The 19831-nt window shown below is 32.1% G+C and overlaps 2 protein-coding genes across 5 annotated transcripts in view; both read right to left on the bottom strand.

Annotated features, from left to right (window-relative positions):
• The window catches only part of LOC108909301 (O-acyltransferase like protein-like), a 21939-nt gene extending 14177 nt beyond the window's left edge, over positions 1-7762 (bottom strand). For 3 of the 4 annotated variants that reach the window (XM_023454882.1, XM_023454879.1, XM_023454881.1), the window contains exons 1-6: positions 7661-7762; positions 7466-7605; positions 6707-6921; positions 6482-6576; positions 2826-3013; positions 1480-1658 (exon numbers count right to left, since the gene is read on the bottom strand). In XM_023454882.1, coding sequence (XP_023310650.1) covers positions 1480-1658; positions 2826-3013; positions 6482-6576; positions 6707-6921; positions 7466-7605; positions 7661-7730 — 887 coding nt within the window. In that variant the 5' untranslated portion in view covers positions 7731-7762. The remainder of the gene's footprint in view (positions 1-1479; positions 1659-2825; positions 3014-6481; positions 6577-6706; positions 6922-7465; positions 7606-7660) is intronic. The other variant, XM_023454880.1, reaches the window with a different exon arrangement.
• Positions 7763-8994: 1232 nt separating this feature from the next.
• Positions 8995-17969, bottom strand: LOC108909302 (O-acyltransferase like protein-like). The gene is made up of 12 exons (XM_018713611.2): positions 17930-17969; positions 17736-17875; positions 17408-17622; positions 17135-17232; positions 14548-14735; positions 14279-14457; positions 13981-14149; positions 11781-11989; positions 11518-11665; positions 9473-9644; positions 9246-9388; positions 8995-9140 (listed from the first exon to the last, which is right to left on the bottom strand). The coding sequence occupies exons 2-12, from the start codon at positions 17847-17849 to the stop codon at positions 9006-9008; spliced, it is 1770 nt and encodes a 589-aa protein (XP_018569127.2). The 5' UTR covers positions 17850-17875; positions 17930-17969; the 3' UTR covers positions 8995-9005.
• Positions 17970-19831: the final 1862 nt, after the last annotated feature.

The raw sequence follows: 19831 nt of genomic DNA, 5'->3' as shown, positions 1-19831 counted from the left end.
TTTGGGTGACGAAGCTAAGCAGTGAGCACACCAAATATTTTTTTGTTACTTACAGTTTTATTTATTTTAAAAGCGTTTTTCGTTTATAAGAATTAAATAATTATTATTATAAATGGTATAAGAATATGATTTTTATCTTTTCGAGTAAGCTGCAGTTATCAGTGTGTTAAAAAGTGTATTATTCACATATTTTGTCCATTTTGAGGTTATACTCTCGTACACTTGTAATTCTTTAATGTATCTAATATTATTACTTAATATTACAAATAATCTTCAGTTTGCATTTAAGGTATTTATATTCGTTTTCTTTTATGCTAAACATGTAAATGTATGAGTTTAATATTTATATATGAATATTAATCCCTTTTTTTGTTTTTTTTTTCAATTTTATTGGCTTAAAGTTTAATTGCCCAGTTATTTTTGAAGAAGGGCAAGAACTCGATGAGATTTAAAAATTAATTATTTTGTAATAAATTTGTTTTTTAAAAAATAAAACATATTTTCAATAAAATCTCTTCAGCCATTTATAATTTTCATTTTTCGAATCTCTATATTACAAATATGAGCGAGTTTGATTTAAAATCAATAATTGTTAAATAAATTGTTTAAAATAGTTGAGCATATTGGATCAGCCATTTTGAATTTTCATTTTTCGACATCATATTCTTGTTTAGCGACGTCAAAAACCCCTATATTACAAATCTAAGCGAGTTTGATTTAAAATCAATAATTGTTAAATAAATTGTTTAAAATAGTCGGCCATATTGGATCCGCAATTTTGAATTTTCATTTTCCGACTTCATATTCTTGTTCAGCGACATCGAAAACCCCTATAATGTCAATTTGAAAGAATTCGATTAAAAATTCATTGCATTATTTTAAAAGTTCTTAAAAAAACTATTTATTATAGTTTAAACAATTAAAAAACAATTAGCGTACAAAAATAAGTTTATAACTTTTTTCTAATACTTATCTCCAAGTAATTTCAAAAGGTTTTAGGAAAATCCATGCTTCCCATAATTATTTCGAAATAATGCGTAATTTTAAGCTATCTTGACTCCACTATATTCCAAAAACTTATAACACTGATGTATTAAATACGCTAAAAAATATACCTGGACTAAATTCCAACGCAATACATCGTTTTTTCTTATTTTGGGAAACATACGATTAAAACTTGATTTTAAAAAATCGTTCTTTGAAGGCCTATATCTCAAGAACAAAAGATGATGGTCCATATAGTCCATATAGATTTTTTACATGTCAAAATATATTTCAGTAAACAAAGAAACGTAAGAATTAGGAAAAATTCAGTAGAATTGAATGAACTATTTCACCCCAGCTGAATGTTGGGGCTTCATATTCAAAATAGTTTTATTTGTCTGTGAACAGTTGCGTACTGAGATGCAGAGAAATAAAGAATATTTTTTAAAAAATTCCAAAAATAATTTGCAAATATTATAAATGAAAGCTACTTACCGCAAATACCTAGCGGTCAACGTTTTTGTTATCACGTTCACTGACAATTTCTTATCATCGGACTTCTCTACATCGTTGTAAATTTGAATGGTGCGAAGCCATCCGGACATCAAAAAATTAGATTGGATCAGGAGAAGTGAAAAATTTATCAAACATCTTCCGAACAAGTTTAATAGAAACTGTGAAAATTTAAAATCATCTTTAAAAATAAAATTTAAACATTCATAGCTTTCTACAGGATGTAACTAAGATGTTTAGTCAAATTTTAATACAGGGTTCTGCGCAACGAATTAAATAAAAAAAGTTTGTTTATAAACATGGGTTCACAAATGCTTCGTTTTCGAATGTTAAAGTTAAAAAAGATAATTCTTTTTTAATTACAAGAAAACGACAGAAGCGAATTCATGCGAGTTTGTTAAGGTTTGTACAAAGCTTAACAAGAAGACACAGGGTGTTACGATTGAAACTTCCCACTTGGAAAATATTGAAATTAAAAAAAAAACAAAAAAACCTGAGACGTTGATTTTATTTTCAAGGGGGGGACACAAGATGGCGTAAGTTTTGGTGTCTTGGAAGCTACCCCTTAGGCAGAGGCGTAAAATACCCTTAAACTTTGAATGGCACCCTATGTTGAGTGACGCTTCATTTTAAAGCTTTTTCAATATGACTTTTAATTTTTGGTTTGGATACGATAATAAAATAATCACTTAATGAATAAAACAAAATATCACTGCATGAAAGAATTTTATTTTATTAAATGTTCAAATTGGTTTCCCTCCGCTTCCATACAATAATAAAATATTTACTCCACTTCCTAACGAATATTTCAAAGCATTTCGTGCGTTAATTGACAACATTCTTCAACAATTCGTCAAATATGTCCCGCTTGAAAAGACGTGTCTTTTTCTGTTTTTTTTAATTCCGATATTTTCCAGGTGAGAAGTTTAAATTGAAACACCCTGCATGAACAGCATATTTATCGAAACACGCTTGAGCATCTATTTGTTCGAAGTCGTTCTAAATTGAACAAACTTAATCTGCAATAAACACAACTTTCATGTTAAGTTAATTGAACAATTATTACAATGTAAATAGTGCAGTTCTATTTTAGTTAAAATTAGTTTTCATTGAAAAGTGCGTCTGAATTTTTAACATTTAACACAAAATATCTAATTTAAGAAGGGGTCACAACTTCAAAATGTTTGGGAACTACTGATTTAGGGTAACTGTTTTACTTAAATTTGACAGTGTATTATGGTTCAGTTGGAGGTTCAAGCTGCCTATCAATTTAAATTTTACATAAATTAACTTGACCCTGAATCTAACCTTTCGATATCGATACTCACATAATCTATTATCTTGGTGTTGGCCACATAGGTAGTACCAGCTATTATAATGCTGTGACCGCCCACCACCAACCACATGGTTAATATCCTGAAACCTTGCAAACACTTTAGTTTGTTGTAGTCCGTATTCCTTATAGGTTTTCTCAAAGATTCCCAGTTGCTTAGAACTGATAGAACAGTGATGATATCTAGCAAACATAAGATTCAGAGGTCAGATTGTTTTAATATAATGTTATACGTTAATGTTAATGTTAATTCGGTTGCCTACTGCTACAGAGTTCTGATCAAAATTAAACCAACCCTTTGAATGGAACAACGATTTTTTTCAAATACCCTTCCACATATCAATTTGGTCGTGATATCGTTAAAAAATTGACCATGGGACACCATGATCACAATGTGTTAAGCGAAAAATACACTGCGCTTTTATACATTTTACATTTAAGTAAGGTTTGTTTTCGTAAAGGCAAAATAAAAACCGTTGGATAAGTGAAGATTGGGCTCCAGTAATTTCCAGTGATGAACTCAAGTTTGATATGTGTGTTGGGAATTTTCGGAAGCGCGCGATACGAACGACAATGGAAGCCTTCCACAAGGAGTCACGATCTGAAGATGCATGTTGACAAAAGGGGAAGAGTGAGTTCATTAATGCAGATAAATATTGGCATATCTTGAAGAGTAACTTACTGCCCTCAGTATGGTAACAATTTGGCGACAGAAAATTCCTTTTTCCAGAACGAAATGGTTTGGAGCCAATGAACTGGCCCAAACTAAATGCCACTCAAACATTATGACATCATATGAAAGGTTCTTGTAGATCAACCCCTATAGGACCATTTGCTAACCCAGGAGATTTGGGAATTTCTCACTCCGGGGTTAATCGACATAACACCAAAGAGGAAAAGACGGTTTTCGCTAGATTTGAGGGTATGTTACATCACGACAAAGTACTATTCTTCTTCTTCAAAATCAATTTCATATCCAAAAAAGATATTCGAACAATTCAAGATGGATTTTGAAGAACAATAGTAGTGCATTCAGTTGTTGTAACGAGTTTAGTGGAGAAAAATTACCTCTTGGTGTAGCATAACCTCAAATATGGCGGAAAACTTGTTATTTGCACTTTTAAGGTAGGATATTTCTCGACGTGATGGAACAATTCTGAGGTACTTTTCAAAAGACAAAAATGTCGACATTTTTTAAAAAAGTAGCTCAAACGTGGGGTTCATGTAATCAATTTTTTTTTTGACTTTTGGTGTTTGGTATTGATCCTTCAACTAGTGTCCGATATCAATAGGTTATATTCAAGTTGGTTCGCATGAAATTAAAGCTGACTTAGTTTATTTGAAATTTCTGTTTAATTTTGACCATGCAGCACCTTGTAGATGACTGCCACTCGAATTGAGAGCCACTCTATATATGTACCTATATAAAAAATCCAAACCCAAAAGACCTACATATCATTTGCGAAGGAATTCATTGCGCTGAGCACGATCCAATGGTAGTCAAATTTCATGACTTGCCGGTGAATTTCGGAGGAAAGTGAAATTTTTGGATGAAAACTGGCAGAATTATGGGTCAAAAGTGATTTTTTCCTAAATTTTGTCCAAATAGGTAGACTTATCTATTTATATTTTATATGCAAACGATCTTACAGCTCTTGAAATTATCTTTAAAATGCTTTTTTGTAGGATACTATAGCTTCAAAATTAACCGAGTTATGGTAAAAAAACCAATGACATTTTTTCGGAGCAAAATAGGGTTTCTCATTTTTATATATTATATATTACATTATACAAATAAAATAAGTAAAAAAATTTATTGTGATTATTTATATGCAGCGTAGCAATTTTTTTTATGATTGATTATATTTAAAAATCGATTATAATAAAAATATTTTACATTAATATTGGTAAAAGGGTAGTTTATAAGAGTTGAAAATGGCAAAAGTAAAATATTCTTTCATAAACAATATAAGGGAATTTTTATTTTAAATTATTGCACAATTATAGCATTCCAAGATTTAAAACGTATTTTTTATCATTTTTTTAGCACAGTGACTTATAAGGATTGAAAAGTATTATGAGATACAAATTCTTTCATAAGCAATGAGGGAATTTTTATTTTAAATAATTGCACCGTTAAAGTATTCCAAGCTTTTAAAAAGAAATTTTTTTATCATTTTTGTCAATATAGGGGTGGTTGTTAGGGGTTGAAAGGGAAACATTCTTCTATTAGCTATAAGGTAACCTTTATTTTAAATAATTGCACGATTTAATCGTTCCAAATCTTTAAAAAGTAATTTTTTATCATTATTTTTTGCATACGGGTAGTTTTTAAAGGTTAAATAAAGGGTCGAAAAGATAAAATATATCATGAAACATGTTCTAGAACATGAAACATTATTTAACCTTTGTGCTTGAACAAGATTTTTATCAATAAAATGCTTAAAACTTAATTTTCTCAATTTTTTTCACTTCGGGGTAGTTTTTACCCCTAAAAAACAAAACGCGTCAATCGGGCTTATGTCACTTTTGAACTTGAGCCTAAGATGAGCCTTATTCTAAATTTTCATGCAAATCCATGCAGTTTCAAAGAATTAGGTTACAGCGGATTTTCAGCTTCAATGAGTATACTCCGCGGTCGAAATTATAGAGTGACTCATCGCTAGCTTTTGGACTAGTAAGGGGGATGAAGCATGCTGGGAACAAAAATTCATTGGCGTGTCTGCGTAAAAGGCAACAAGATATAGAAAATATTGAAAAAAGATAATAAAACATAACATCTAATATTTTTATACGGTTTGCTATAACCAGCACTTTGATCCATTTTAATTATTACAGCATTTTAAAACGTCCTAGTTGTGTTTTTTTAATTTATAAATTTATTATAGCAATGGAATTAGACCCCTCGTCTACGCTTATGCTATGACGTTTCTCAGGACGGCTAAATCAAGTCCGTTTACACCCACTAAAAAAGAATTTCCCTATTCCCTACCAAGTGCAAAAGACAGAGATAGAATATAGATCGACGTTCAGTGTAACTCAGTCTATAGACTGAGACAGATTCTATCGATGTGCGTAGTGAGCGGCACAAAGATAAATAATATTGAACCGTTATAAAAATCATTTTATATTTTATGCGCATTATAGTAATAGTGTATTTATACTATGTCTTAGTCACTCTCTATAATTTCGATCGCGGAGTATAGTAAAATTTACCCATGACCTCGATATTTCTCAGAAAATCCAGTATTTGTGTGAAAACTGGCCCAAATATGGGTCAAAATTGATTTTTTCCTAAATTTTGTCCAAATTTTCGTAGTATGTATCTTGAAACCTCTAGTTTTAATTTCAATTTTGGATTTTCTGATAAATATCGAGGTCCTGAGTAAATTTTACTGATGGCAACGTGTTCAGCATCTCAAAATATTACGAAAACGATATATTTGGGTAAAATTTAGGAAAAAATCAGTTTTGATCCATATTTGGGCGTTTTCACTCAAAAATTTCACTTCGAAATTCATCGACGTCATGAATTTTTACTACAGGATCGCGTCTAGCGCATTGAATTCCTTTGGAAATGGTGGGTCTCTTGAGTTTGGATATTTTTTGTGTTTTAATTTAAAAATATCTACTGAATTAAAATTTACATACTTGTTTTGGGTGCATGGTTTCCCTTATTTTTTCTTGATAATATATCAACCACTGTCGCGAAAATTAGAAGTACTAAATAACCCACGAGTAACCACCTAAAAAAATATCTTTTAATATGTCTAGATTTACTATTCTCGCAAGTACTTTGGAAGCGACAATCTGTTTCGTATTGTATTCGAAGAATAATGATTTTTGTGAAACCGGTTGCAACTTTGCTATACTTACAAGACAAAATAGCTTTTTAAAGTCAAATCCTGCATATTTTCTTTGCATTTGATGCTTTCTATTTTCGCGTGAAGCGACATATTTTCCAATTTTTTGTTTTCCAGTTGTGTGATATGCGCCACTGTGGTTTCCCTGTCTGAAAGAAATTCCTTAGCAAGGCATTTGGCGCGGTATATGACGTCACGTTTCAGGATTAGTTTTTCTTTTTCGATAGTCTACAACAAAAAAATAAAATCAAACACGATTTCATTTTTTTACGAACGGGAAAAGTTAGTATATGAATAAAAATGACTTCAGTTGCAATCGGTGGATGTCTTCACTCCGGCTGAACCTGTATCTGCTTTTCTGCCACAGTTAACTCATAAATAGGGCTGTTAGAACTGAGCAGTGGGACATAGGCGTTATTTATTAAAAAGCAACAAACTAAATTGTCTACAATACACCACCATAACCACCAACGGGTAGAAATTAATGAAGCAACATCACACGATAACAATGGCAACAGTATACTAACGTAACGTGAAAGTCAAAGGCATTCTCTCTCCGACAGCCTTACTCATAAATATGGGCTTGGAACTTATACGACATTCATACGATCATGTTACTTTTAATTTCTAGTTTTTCACAATTAAATATCTAGAAATATGGAACATACTATAATATAATTTTTTTTTAATTTATTTTACGTCGGAACAAATTTTGTATACGTAAAATGTACAAAATTGTCACAGATAAGGAGACGTTTTATCTTGCACAAACCTCAATGAGCTTCCACAATTTACTGTTCCTGTCAATGGGCATTAGAACCAGCTTAATTTTGCAATACTCGTTACTTTCTCTGTTACAACCATTATAGTCGTCCATATCATACAATTGAGGAAGCAATTTGTAATCATCGTCTGGAATGAAAAAATGACACCCCTTTTTTGTAGAAATGAAATAAATTATACCTACCTGAAATTGTGACTGTCGTACACAATTTTAAAAACAAGGATAAAACATAAAGTAGCCCGAAAAGGAACATTGTATTTAAACGACGTTTAGAACTTGACTGGTTTGAGGACGAACATATTCTTTATGATTGATTAGATATCGTAAACGTAAGCATGTATTTTCATTGTAAGTATGTTAGTTATCAGAAGTACAAGATATGTACATACAACTTAAGATTAGTAAACATTATCTAATTTTATCTTTACCAGTGACTATTAAAAAAAGACTTTTGCTTTGTCTTTTTTATGTGTAAAACGATAAAAAAACGGAAGGTTCCAAAGTATGGTAAATGTTTGATAAATCCGAAATTCGCTTGTCGTCAGAAGCAGTCATAATTAAAACTATCGTGGGATATAAGCATACCAGTGTGTCAGGTGACGCAAGTGACGCACCGCTTCACCTAAAATTTCTGTTTGGTTGTGCAATTTAAAATGATTTTTAATTTTATATAAATTTTATAATTTAGGTATAATTCTATATTGAAAATGTATTGTTTAATTGTTTAAGGGCCCCATATTCTTTAAATAGTGTTTTCCGCAAAGACAAATAATTTCAAACATTTAATAACTGAATAATCTAAAGCTTATCAAATAATAGGAATGTTATGTCATGCCACCTGAGTATTTTCAAAGACGCCGCAGTAAAACGAATAAACAGGTGCAAAAAACGATCAAACCATCAAGGTTTTAGGTACTGAAATCTACGAAAATACTAACTTTTTTATATATAATTCCACATGTAAATATTCTTATAACATTTACTTGCTTAGTCCTACATATAAAATTGTTTACTTTTATTTATAAGTACGTGAAAATAATTCTTAAAATGTGGGGTTAGAATAACAGCAAACGCATGTTTTACAAACGCTTTTTTTTAGTTATTATTTTATTTGAGTAAATTTAAATGGTAACAATGAATAAACAAAACATCAAGGATTTTATTTTTGTGCTTACTTTTGTTCTACACGTTTTACTTTTAAAGATTTCAGTACCTAAAAACGCCAGAAATTTCACTATTTCTCGGCCAGAATATGGCCACCTTAATACGCAGAAATAAACAGAATAGTTGCGGGTTAACGTCTTATAAAAAACATTGCCTTCGTTGAGCACAAACATCAACCTCGTAGCTTATTTTCCTGGCCTATATTGTGTCTTGTTTTGAAGAACCCAGTGACGGATTTATTTATAAGCTACGCCATTGAACTGCGACTCTCTCTGACAGCCTTAGCATAATTGTCGCAAATTTAAGTTTTTACGGTTTATTTTTTAAAGGTTTAAAAGAATAAAACGTTTTTGCTGATAAAAATTTAATTTGTTTTTGGATTGGGTGACCATTTCGTAATTATTATGTGTACAATATTCAGCAGAGGTCTTTCAACTATTAAATGCATTATTAGCCCCAGTGCAAACGACAAGAGTATGTCTGTTGAGACAATTTTTATCTGAAACAAAGTTTTATTAGTTATAACATTAAACGTATTTTTCTAAATGTTATGCAATACGTCTAAAAAGTTCTAAAAATATAAATAACTTACAAAAGTACTTACAAGAAATAAATATGACAACTCAGGCATATACGTCCAAGTTGACGATCTATAGAATATAAGTGGAAGATGGAATATATAAACAGAAAAAATCCACCTTGACACAAATTCCAAGGGATAGCTTTCAAACACCCTCTTCATAAGACCTTTGAAATGAAATAGTATCCGTTAAACTGTAAGGCTTAAAAAATTGTAAAACAATAGCGCTACTTCCCATCATAAAAACTTACCGCCTATATTATGGGACATTCCTAATATGCCAATTCCTATCCCCACAGAAAATAAAGGTTTTAACAAAGAACCAATTACTGCGGCGGTAAAAGGTGAGTAATTGTAAAGGGACAAAGTCACGACCAAAGCTTGAAGACCAAAGTGTCCTAGAATCCAAATCGTTGTGGTGACCTAAAAACGAAGCATGTCTTTTGTAGTCAAGAATGGAGTTTTTTCACGAACCCCAGCAGGTAAAAAAACCATTCAAGAATGCCAAAGCGATATTGTAATAATTTCGAAATATTGTTTAAATTAGCAGAAAAGGGAGTAAATGTTTTGGCATATACGATAAATTATTTTGACGTTTATAGGGCAAATTTTTATTATTATATAGCTAGGTAATCATTAGAGCTCGGAAATTGGTACGCATGGCTCGTCTTTGATGTCAGAAACCATAGGCGGATATGCATCCTTGAGGAATTATAAGCATTTGAATAATGCTTAAAATTGGTTATGAGAAACAAGTGCAGGAACAAAGTCTTTTTTGACCCTATTAACACGTCTGTGTATTTTAATTTCATAATTTTAACCATTTTAACAGAAAATCGAGATTTCCACTAATTTTGAGCTATTTTTGAGGTTAGGGAAAAATCCTCACTTGATAGAGCATTTCTGATGGCACCATCGTCTACAGTGTGTCAAAATACAGGGTCATACTCTTAATGGATATGAAAAAGGAAACATCAAATTAAATTAATATTAATTAAAAGTCAATTAAAAACAAATCGTCTATTTTAAACGAAATATATAACAAGTGCAAAATATAGGAAAATCGATGTAATTTTAAAGATAGCAATTTTAAACACACTTCAGTTTACGTAAATAACAATGTTACATAGTTGAAAACTACAATGTTCAACTTAAGTATTGAAACAAAAAAAAAAGGAAAAGTAATACGATCCTCACCTAATAGTTGGGTGTTTACGTATATTTTATCGCAATCAAAAGAAAGATATATTTAAGTTGGTCTTGAAAAAAGCCAACATAAAGTTACTTACTTTAATTCAGTATAATAATAGTAATAGTTCAACTATTAAATGTTTAAAATCTTTTCACTGATTAATACAGTTTTTTGTAAGTAGTTGAATTTGTTTAACTTATTAAAGTGTTCCATATTCGTTATTAGAACATCTAGTACCAATTATAACTTTCATAATAATAAATGCATTAAACTGTTGTATACTTTGTACGAGTTAAAATATATATATACAGTTTTTAGAAATTTTATTGTACAACTGTAATTATAAGCTGAGATTCTAATGTAAACATATAACAAACATTTAAGTATTAAAAATGATGACAAATCGCTCCCAAAACTGCCCAGTTTATCTTCTTAGCAACGATGCACCCGTATTGTCTTGTATTACATGAGAATTTGCACTATAACTCTTGCACCTTAAAAATGAAGCAGCCTCTTTTTGTCACACCGTTCTGTTCCTCCATCTTCTGTAAAGTTTAACATTAGCGATTTCTAATAGGGCACACAAGATAATCATTTTTAAGATTTAATCAAGACTTATACGAAAAAACAAAACAATTACAAACCATAAAACAGTTAGACTTACATAACTTTTCACTTCACACAACGCGGTATGATCATCTCACAAAACATGTGTCTGGACCGTATATGCTCATCCAACTAGAAGAAGCGCAATAGTCGATGCACAGAGGACTGGCGGAAATTTTACGATTACAACCGATTATGCACTTAACAGCCATTATAAAACGAATAATTCTGTTAATATAGATGTTATATACCGATTCGGATAATGGTCTTTATACAACAAACTTGACTACTATACAAATGGAACATAATAATATAACCTTTATTTCATAAATACATAAGGTGTATTAAACGCTTTCCAGTTAAACTCATTGAGTGTTTCTTTTTTAAATAAATTTGTTATAAAAGTTTTAAGCCAAATTTAGTAGTAGTGCAGTTCTTTTATATTTGTTATTTCCGTTCAAGATAAATCTATTAAACTATGATAAACTTGTTAATTACCTTATTTATTTTTATAGCAGCGTTTTTATATCGGTAATATATTGCCCCAAATAATACACCCACTATATAACTACCGAAATTTGTAAAAGACGAGGTATGGTAGATATAAAGCAAGTCGTTTTCTATGAATTTGTCCAGTTTCAATTCCCTGAAACATAAATCATTATTCATTTCCCTAAAAGCATTGTAACAAAGAAATAATTTTTTTTGTAAGTAGGTACCTATTAACATACAATTTTATTTATTTAGCTACAAGAACTCACTCGGCTCGTGCTAAGTATGTGACCTCTGTTTCTACACCATACACAGTGTATGCATGGTATAAAACATACGCATTAACTATACCAATCAGCAACAAGACGATTCCAAAAAGTTTTATACCAACGTTGTATTTGTACATCAAGTAAAAGAGGGCCATGCAAACAAGGAGAGCTTGAAAATCGCAGGACAAATACCAGGAGGAAACATTGCACTAAAAAGGGTAAGAAAGTCTAATCGAGATTCTCCAAATTTTTTATAGAGGGTGTCCCATAAAAAAAGTTTCGGATAAAAGTCGTAGGATATCAAGAATTCAAGGTCAACTTGAAAATATTAAATGGAACACCCTAGTTTTTATGTAAGTAAATTTTATGTCTGAGAATGGAATCAGAAAATGTTTAGGGTTTATCCTTGAAAATCACTTAGAGGTTAAAATTACACAGGTCAACATTTTATCTAGGCATGTGCACTGGAATCGAAGATGGTATTCAAGGGTTTTTGGGGCGCTGATTACGATGAGTGGGTCGGTTAGGCTCCATCACATCAAGTTCAAGGTAATTTGAAGGTCAAACGGTCAAAAAACCTTCCAAAAATCTGAAAAAATTCATGGACATGTTTTTGAGGTCGCTGAATCCGAATCCGGTGTTTATTCTTACTTTGCATGCATCCTCTGTCCCGTAACACTTTTACTTGTGGTTGCCATGATGGCATGGAAGCCATAACCCAGGGACTTTGCCGGATAGTGGCACCACGTGGAGGTGCCCAGGGTGCAACCACAAGTTTTAGTTAGTCGTGGTCAATTCGACAATTTGAGCTACATAAAATTCTTTAGACAATTCTTATAGTCAGATAGACTATACTTCTACTTTTTTACGTGGATTCTACAGTCATTTTCCAAATATTTTTTTCTGGTATAAATCTTAATCTGCGAAATGCAGAATTGTGCCACTGAACTAGAATACCTGCCATGAGATGACCTTGAATGACCTCGAGGATGCATGCAAACTAAAAATACCGACGTCAAAAACATGTCCATGAATTTTTTCAGATTTTTGGAAGGTTTTTTGATCTTTTGACCTTCAAATGACCTTGAAATAAGGTCGACTGACCTTAGATTCTTATCTAGGGTCCTCGAAAACATACGTATGAATTTTTTCAGATTTTTCGGATGGTACTTTGCATTTTTGTCTCAAAAAAACCCTCAAATGACTTTGGGATGACCTTGAATGACCTCGGGGTTGCATGCAAAGTAAAAATAAACGCCGGATTCGGATTCCGCGACCTCAAAAACATGTCCATGAATTTTTTCAGATTTTTTGAAGATGTTTTGACCGTTTGCCCTTCAAATGACCTTGAACTTGAGGTGATGAAGCCTAACCGACCCGCTCATCGTAATTAGCGACCCCAAAAACCCTAGGATACCATCTTCGATTCCCGTGCATAAGCCTAGATAAAATGTTGACCTGTGTTATTTATCGCTGAATGTTTCAAACAAAACTTCTAGGATTTTGAATGACAAATTAGATGGTGACCTTGGAATTGACACAACAGCTGATTAGATGTCAGTTTCCAGAATGTCCTCATCATAAAATTCTATTTTGTTAAATTTCAGAATTGTTCACACTAATACTTGTAGTTGAAGACGTTTATTAATTTCTAGTGCGTTTATGTTCATTATTTCTTGTGAAAAATTAGTTTGACTTTCAAATGACCATCAAGTACTTACTGAAAAAATAGGATTAGGATCGGTTGTTGGATAAAAGCAGCGTATTCCATTTAAGAGTTGACCCTAGATTGACCTTGCATTTGTGGTAAAGGTAAAATCCAAGGCCACCATTTAATTTGTCAATCGAAATCTTATAAATTTGCATGAAATAATTTTGTTGAATTATTCAGAGAAAAATGAGTTTGACCTCCAAATCATCTCCAAGGACATACAGAAAAAATATTCTGACTCATATTCGGAAGTAAAATTTGTAGCTCTATTGATTGCTGATATACAAAATAGGGTATTCCACGTAACATTTTCAAGTTGACTTTGGTTTGACCTTGAAATTAAAAATCAAAGTCAAATACAAGGTCAGCAAAATATTGGTTTCTTGTTATTCTACAATTTTCATCTGAACCTTTCTGATTTAAATTTATAAAAATGAAGGTCACAATCGAAATATGAAAAATTATGACTACAATTTATTTAATGCCTACCATATTCTTAACGTAGAAAAAATTATTTACTAACAACAGATTTGCCCACCAATACGTTTCACAAGCTTTGCTGTCGACGTCTAGTAAATCTGTTTGGGGTCCAGAAAAGCACAATTGTAAGAGATGAGACTTTTGCAGTCCTAAGTAAAACATTAGGGGAAGAATAAACCTGAAAAATAAAAAATACTTAACGATCACAACACTTCATGAATTAAATTTTATAATTTTTTTCACTCAAATTTATTTATACGTATTTAAATCTTAGAATCTACACTAGAATTTTCATTTTTATGTTTACCTTAAATATCTAGCCACTAGCGCTCTTCCGATCATATTCAACTTCAATTTTTTATGGTTAGACCTTTCTACAGTCTTATACACTTGAATGGTGAGAAGCCACCCAGAAATCAAAAAACTCGGCTGGATCATGTGAAGGCCAAAGTTTATCAAAACTCTTTTGAAAGTACTTAAAGAATACTGAAAATAATCGTTCATGGAAAAGGGTATAAGGAGTATTATTATGGTTTATTTTTTATTTAAAACAATTGTAATCTCTCCCATACTCACATCTTCCAATAGTCTAATGTTGGTTGAATACGCCGTCACCGCCGCTAACATACTGTGGCAACCTATCACTACGCACATAACAAAAATCCTGTAACCCTGGAACGATTTTAATTTGTCATAGTCCGCACTTCTTATTGGTTTCCTCAGAGCTTCCCAATTGCTGATAACTGACAGCACAGTGATGAGTTCTATAAAGTTGGGTATAGTCTTAATATACAGGGTGTGGCGTGTATAGCCTATAAAAATTAAACTACAGCTTCCTGATGATATTTGTAATAGAAAAGTCTTATACGAAAGAGTTCCATCTTCGCGTTTTTTTTTTTTTTTTTGTAAATTAAAGTTCATTTATTCAACGAAAATGAAGGCCGACCCTGTGTTATTTAATAAAAACTTTGGAAATGTTTTTATGCGACCCGAGATGCAATAATTTAAGTCGGTATAATCTAATACTAGTAATACTAAAATAAGGTTAGGTTACATTGTCAAAAAATTTGTGCAGCCAACTGATTTTGTATTTGTATTGAATTCATTATTCATTTAATTATTAAATATTAAGCATCGTCCATCGACCCATCGGTGTTAAAAAGTGAAAAATCCCAGAAAAAAGTTTTTATTTTGTAATTCTACGAAGTGTGTAATTTTTATAAAGAAGTAAAAAATAAGAATAGCGTGCCGATTACATTAAAAACGAGATTCTTATTTCCTACCTTGCTTAATTTTTTAGTTTGTGCACAAACTAGTTTTACAATGAACCGAGAAAACAATGCATTTACTATTTCCGAACGTGTCGATATGGTGTCAGTGTATGGTGCAGCCGGAGAAAATGCGCTCGCGGCGACTAAGTTGTACCGGGAACGATGGCCACAACGTCACCCCCCAATATGCAAATACAATCCTACAGTGCGTTCAGCGGCTGCGAGATACGGGAAGTGTTATTCCTCGAGGAGAAGGACATGGTCAGCAAGTGAACCTTAATGTTGAAGATACAGTGTTGGAAAATCTTGACGAAGACCCCACAATTAGTACTCGACGACTCGCACAGCAAGTAGAAACTCATATCGTACCGTACATCGCATCTTAAGGCGCCAGTTGTTGCACCCCTATCATCTGCAACCAGTTCAACAGATTTTACCCCCGGATTGTGATCAACGAATGCGTTTTTGCAGAGTGTTTTTACGACAATGTGTCAATCAAGTAGACTTTCCTGTTTCTGTTTGTGTAACAGATGAGGTGATATTTACCAGTGATGAAAGGAATTTTCATAATATGCACATATGGGCCGATGAAAATTCTCACGCGATTAGGGAAACTCATTTTCAACATCGGTTCTCGGTAAATGTTTGGGCTGGCATAGTAGGCGATGTACTTGTGGGTCCCTATTTCCTTGAAGGACGACTAAATGGACCAACATATGCTGACTTTTTGGAGAGCCGGTTGTTTGAATTATTGGACGATGTGGCATTACAAGTTCGGACACGCATGTTTTATCTTCAAGATGGGGCTCCTCCACACAGTACTCGAGCAGTAACGACACTTTTGAATGAAATGTTTCCTCAGCGATGGATTGGACGCTTTGGTCCTATGCCGTGGCCACCTCGGTCACCCGATCTAACTCCAATGGACTTTTATCTTTGAAGTCACTTGACGTCATTGGTTTATTGGGAATTGGGAAAATATTCGCCAAAATTGGGGGCGTCAGTGCCATGCCTGTATCCACGCTAATGGGGATCAATTTCAATATTTTCTCTAGGAATGGTAAGTTTTATTTAATTTTCCATATTTTAATGGAATTTGTTTAGTGCACGCAGTTGGCAACTACAGATGCTTACGGATGTGGTTTTGTATGCGAACTCTTGCAATAACAACAATGCATTTAAGGCGGTAATTTTTATTAATTATTATAATTAGAAAATATCAGTTTTTTTTAAATATCTATTTTTCTTAGTTTGTACTTTTCCATTGAAAAATTCCCCAAAGTTTGAGAAGTATCTTTCTATCTTTCAACGACGATTTGTTTACGCGGCTGGTCTACAGCACGTAACTCATCGTACAGCACACGGACAGGACCGTTCCAGAGAAAATATTTTGATCCATATAATTGAACTTTAATTTACTAAAAAGAAACGCAAAAATAAAACATTTTCGTATAAGACTTTTCTATTACAAATATCATCAGGAAGCTGTAGTTTAATTTTTATAGATTATACACGCCACACCCTGTTTTAAAAATGAAATATTATCTAAATAAAGGATGCTCAAAAGTAACAGATTGCTGTTAGACAAAATGGAGCGCTATACGACGGATGAGCGAGTGAAGATTACAAGTACAGAGAGTTTGTAGCTGAGACCGTGCGCAAATTACGTGGAATTTTCCGCTCCGGTGTTATTTTCGTGGTGTCTTTGTCAATCTTGGTGATATAACAGCAAAAATATGATACATTTTGCGTTTTTGCATTAAACATATTTAGACATATCAGTTTTAATTTTTATTCAATGCTAATTAGGAGTATGTAGTCCATAGAACAGTTTTATTTTCCTAATTTTTTCGCCATGTCTTTTTTTTAATTCTTTAAAATAGAGTACGTACTTTGTTTTGGAATATCCAGGATATAATTTGTTCTTCTTACTAACAGATCAATTGATGTTGCTAATACTATAAGTAGCAGATAACTTAGGAGCAACCACCTAAAAAAAACATTTCAAACTTAAAAACTGTTCCACGAAATAGATACGTATAAGTAAATAGTACAATAAAGGCCAGTATTTTGAACGAAGTGTAAAATTATTTACTGTCTAACCATCTGATTAGTTAACCAAAGGGTCCTCAAAATACTGGCATTAATTTTTTCCATTTTCTTACAAAATAAAGTAGTTATTTACAGACAACTCTTGCACATTCTCTTTGCAATTTATCTTTTCCACTTTCACGTGAAAAGATATATTTTCCAGATTCTTATTCTCCTGTTCCGTAACATGTGCCAATACCCTTGCCGTATCTATGAAATATTCCTTAGGAATGCATTTGGCGCGATATATAACATCGCGTTCCATGAAACGTTTTTCTTTCTTCGACGCCTGGAACAAAAAAAAACAGTCCGCTTTCTTTACTTTTTGACAGCGAAAATAATTAATTTTATTTGTGTCACCCTATATCTCAACAACAAGTATTTGAAAAACGTTTAACAAACCTCGATGACTTGCCACAACTTGTTACTTGCATCGTTCGGTATTAAAACCAGTTTAATCTTGCAATATACATTGTTTTCTCTGTCACAAGTATCGTAATCTTCCATTTCATACATTCGAGGTAGTGAATTGTAAGCGTCATCTACAATAAGTGATCTCTAAAGCTTTTAAATACTTATTTATATGCAAATAATACCTGTAATACTAGTACTTAGCTTAAAAATCGATAAAACGAAGAGAGCTCTGGAAAGAAACATTGCCATTATGTAACAAATGCAAATGACAGTCCTTAATTTGTGACAATCACATAAGTTGATAACAAGTGCTCTGGTGCAGAACACAAAACGTTCTACACTTAGATATCAAATGTATTTTTATAACTGATATATGTATCAGTTAATAAATAAATTCAACTTATTAAAAAAAACTTTTTATTTAAAAATAAACAGATTAATTTAATAAGTTCGAAGCTACAGGCTCTCCAGGAATTTTTTTTTAACGCCTCGCCCTCAGATACAAATGTTATTTATATCGTTTCTTTTTTTCAATATATATTTGTGTTGTTTACACATTTGTTTCGTTTATCGTTAACGTTTATAGTCTTCCAGAAAATAATAGCGATAAATAAAAAGATTAACATGAACTTATTTAGTAAAGGTCTTAAGTTGACAACAGAGACAACAAGTAAAATTCAAAGAAACTAAAAACGGCTCTCTATGATTCGTGCTTTTTGCGACTCTGTAAAAGTCACTCACTTCGATATTTAAGTGTAAAATTTTCAATTTCGGAAAAAATACGGTTAAATATAAAAAGTGTACTTACCCTTTTTTAAATCAAACTGTTCAGGAAAACGAAATTGAGGTCGTAAATTACGATTGCGCTAGTGAAGAATGGTTGAGGTATAACACACCTAAAGTATGGTAACATTGACAGTAAAAGTAAAATCTAATACCTCTTTAGCTATTTCTGGTGTTCCTCAAGGATCCAATTTTGGGCCACATTAACCAATTAACTATTTATTAGTGTTTAAATTATAATAAAAATTTACATTGTGAAATTATCGGGGGGACGCAAAAATAACCGTTGTAGTTCGGACGTCTCCCGCTAGATGGGTGTTGCGGAAACCCGCTTCAGTCACTCTACCAAGTGGCTTTGCTCGAGACGGATGGCAAAAATACTAAAAATGCTCCGATTGTTATGAAATTTGGTACCGAAAGGTTTTTTGGGTCGCTGATTTCAAATCCGTACTCAAAATTAAGAAATTCAAAATGACTGATCCAATATGGCTGACAAAATTGCTAAAGATGCTCCGATTTTGCTGTAATTTGGTACTGAAAGGTTTTTGGGGTCGCTGATTTAGAATCTGTACTCAAAATTTAGAAATTCAAAATGACGGATCCAATATGGCGGACAAACATGCTAAAGATGCTCCGATTTTGCTGTAATTTGGTACTGAAAGGTTTTTTGGGTCGCTAATTTAGAATCCGTACTCAGAATTCAGAAATTGATAATGGCGGATCCAATACGATGATTATAAAATTACAAAATGGAATTTTGAACTAAATTGCGTTTACATAATATGGAAAATTACAGTATTTGCAAATTATCGCTGAATGAGTTCAAAGTACATAGACATTATAGTTAAGATCTTAAATTTTTTATTAGAAGTTGCAGTTTCGGGAAACTAGGAAACGGCAAGTTGTATAAAACCAAAAAAAATAAATACAAATGGTTTCGCAAGAAATCACAATACTCAAGTCAGGATAATCTCCACATATCGTTATTTTCAAATGCAAATATCAGTAATACCGATATTGCATAGAACATTAACTTCAGAATACATAACCCCAATTTTTTAAATGTTCAAAATTTGAGCTTTTTATAAGTATTGTCAGTATTGTCAATATCGGAACGCCGGTTTAAGATATTTATTTAGAACACCCTAAAGTAATTTTCAGAATTTTTTCAGATTTTTCGCAGCGTCGTTTTTTATTATAAATTAATATCTAGACATTACTGTAAAGCATCTAAAGTATCAGAAGAAAAAAATAAAAAAATCATTTTTTCTGCTGTAAATCTAAATAAGTAAGTAGTTGAA

Source organism: Anoplophora glabripennis, unplaced genomic scaffold (assembly GCF_000390285.2).
Source record: "Anoplophora glabripennis isolate ALB-LARVAE unplaced genomic scaffold, Agla_2.0 scaffold445, whole genome shotgun sequence".
In the NCBI taxonomy this organism is placed as follows: Eukaryota; Metazoa; Arthropoda; class Insecta; order Coleoptera; family Cerambycidae; genus Anoplophora; species Anoplophora glabripennis.
The sequence above is the reverse complement of the archived record's forward strand: the minus strand, read 5'-3'. Positions and strand labels throughout refer to the sequence as shown.

Excerpts from the sequence above, each read along its gene's own strand:
- LOC108909302 (XM_018713611.2), bottom strand. The coding sequence starts at position 17,849 with ATGTATGAAATGGAAGATTACGATACTTGTGACAGAGAAAACAATGTA. Across the intron at positions 14,150-14,278 it reads CTAGTGGCTAGATATTTAAG|GTTTATTCTTCCCCTAATGT; the intron begins GTAAACATAAAA and ends TTTATTTTTCAG. Across the intron at positions 11,990-13,980 it reads TTTTCTACGTTAAGAATATG|TGCAATGTTTCCTCCTGGTA; the intron begins GTAGGCATTAAA and ends TACCCTTTTTAG.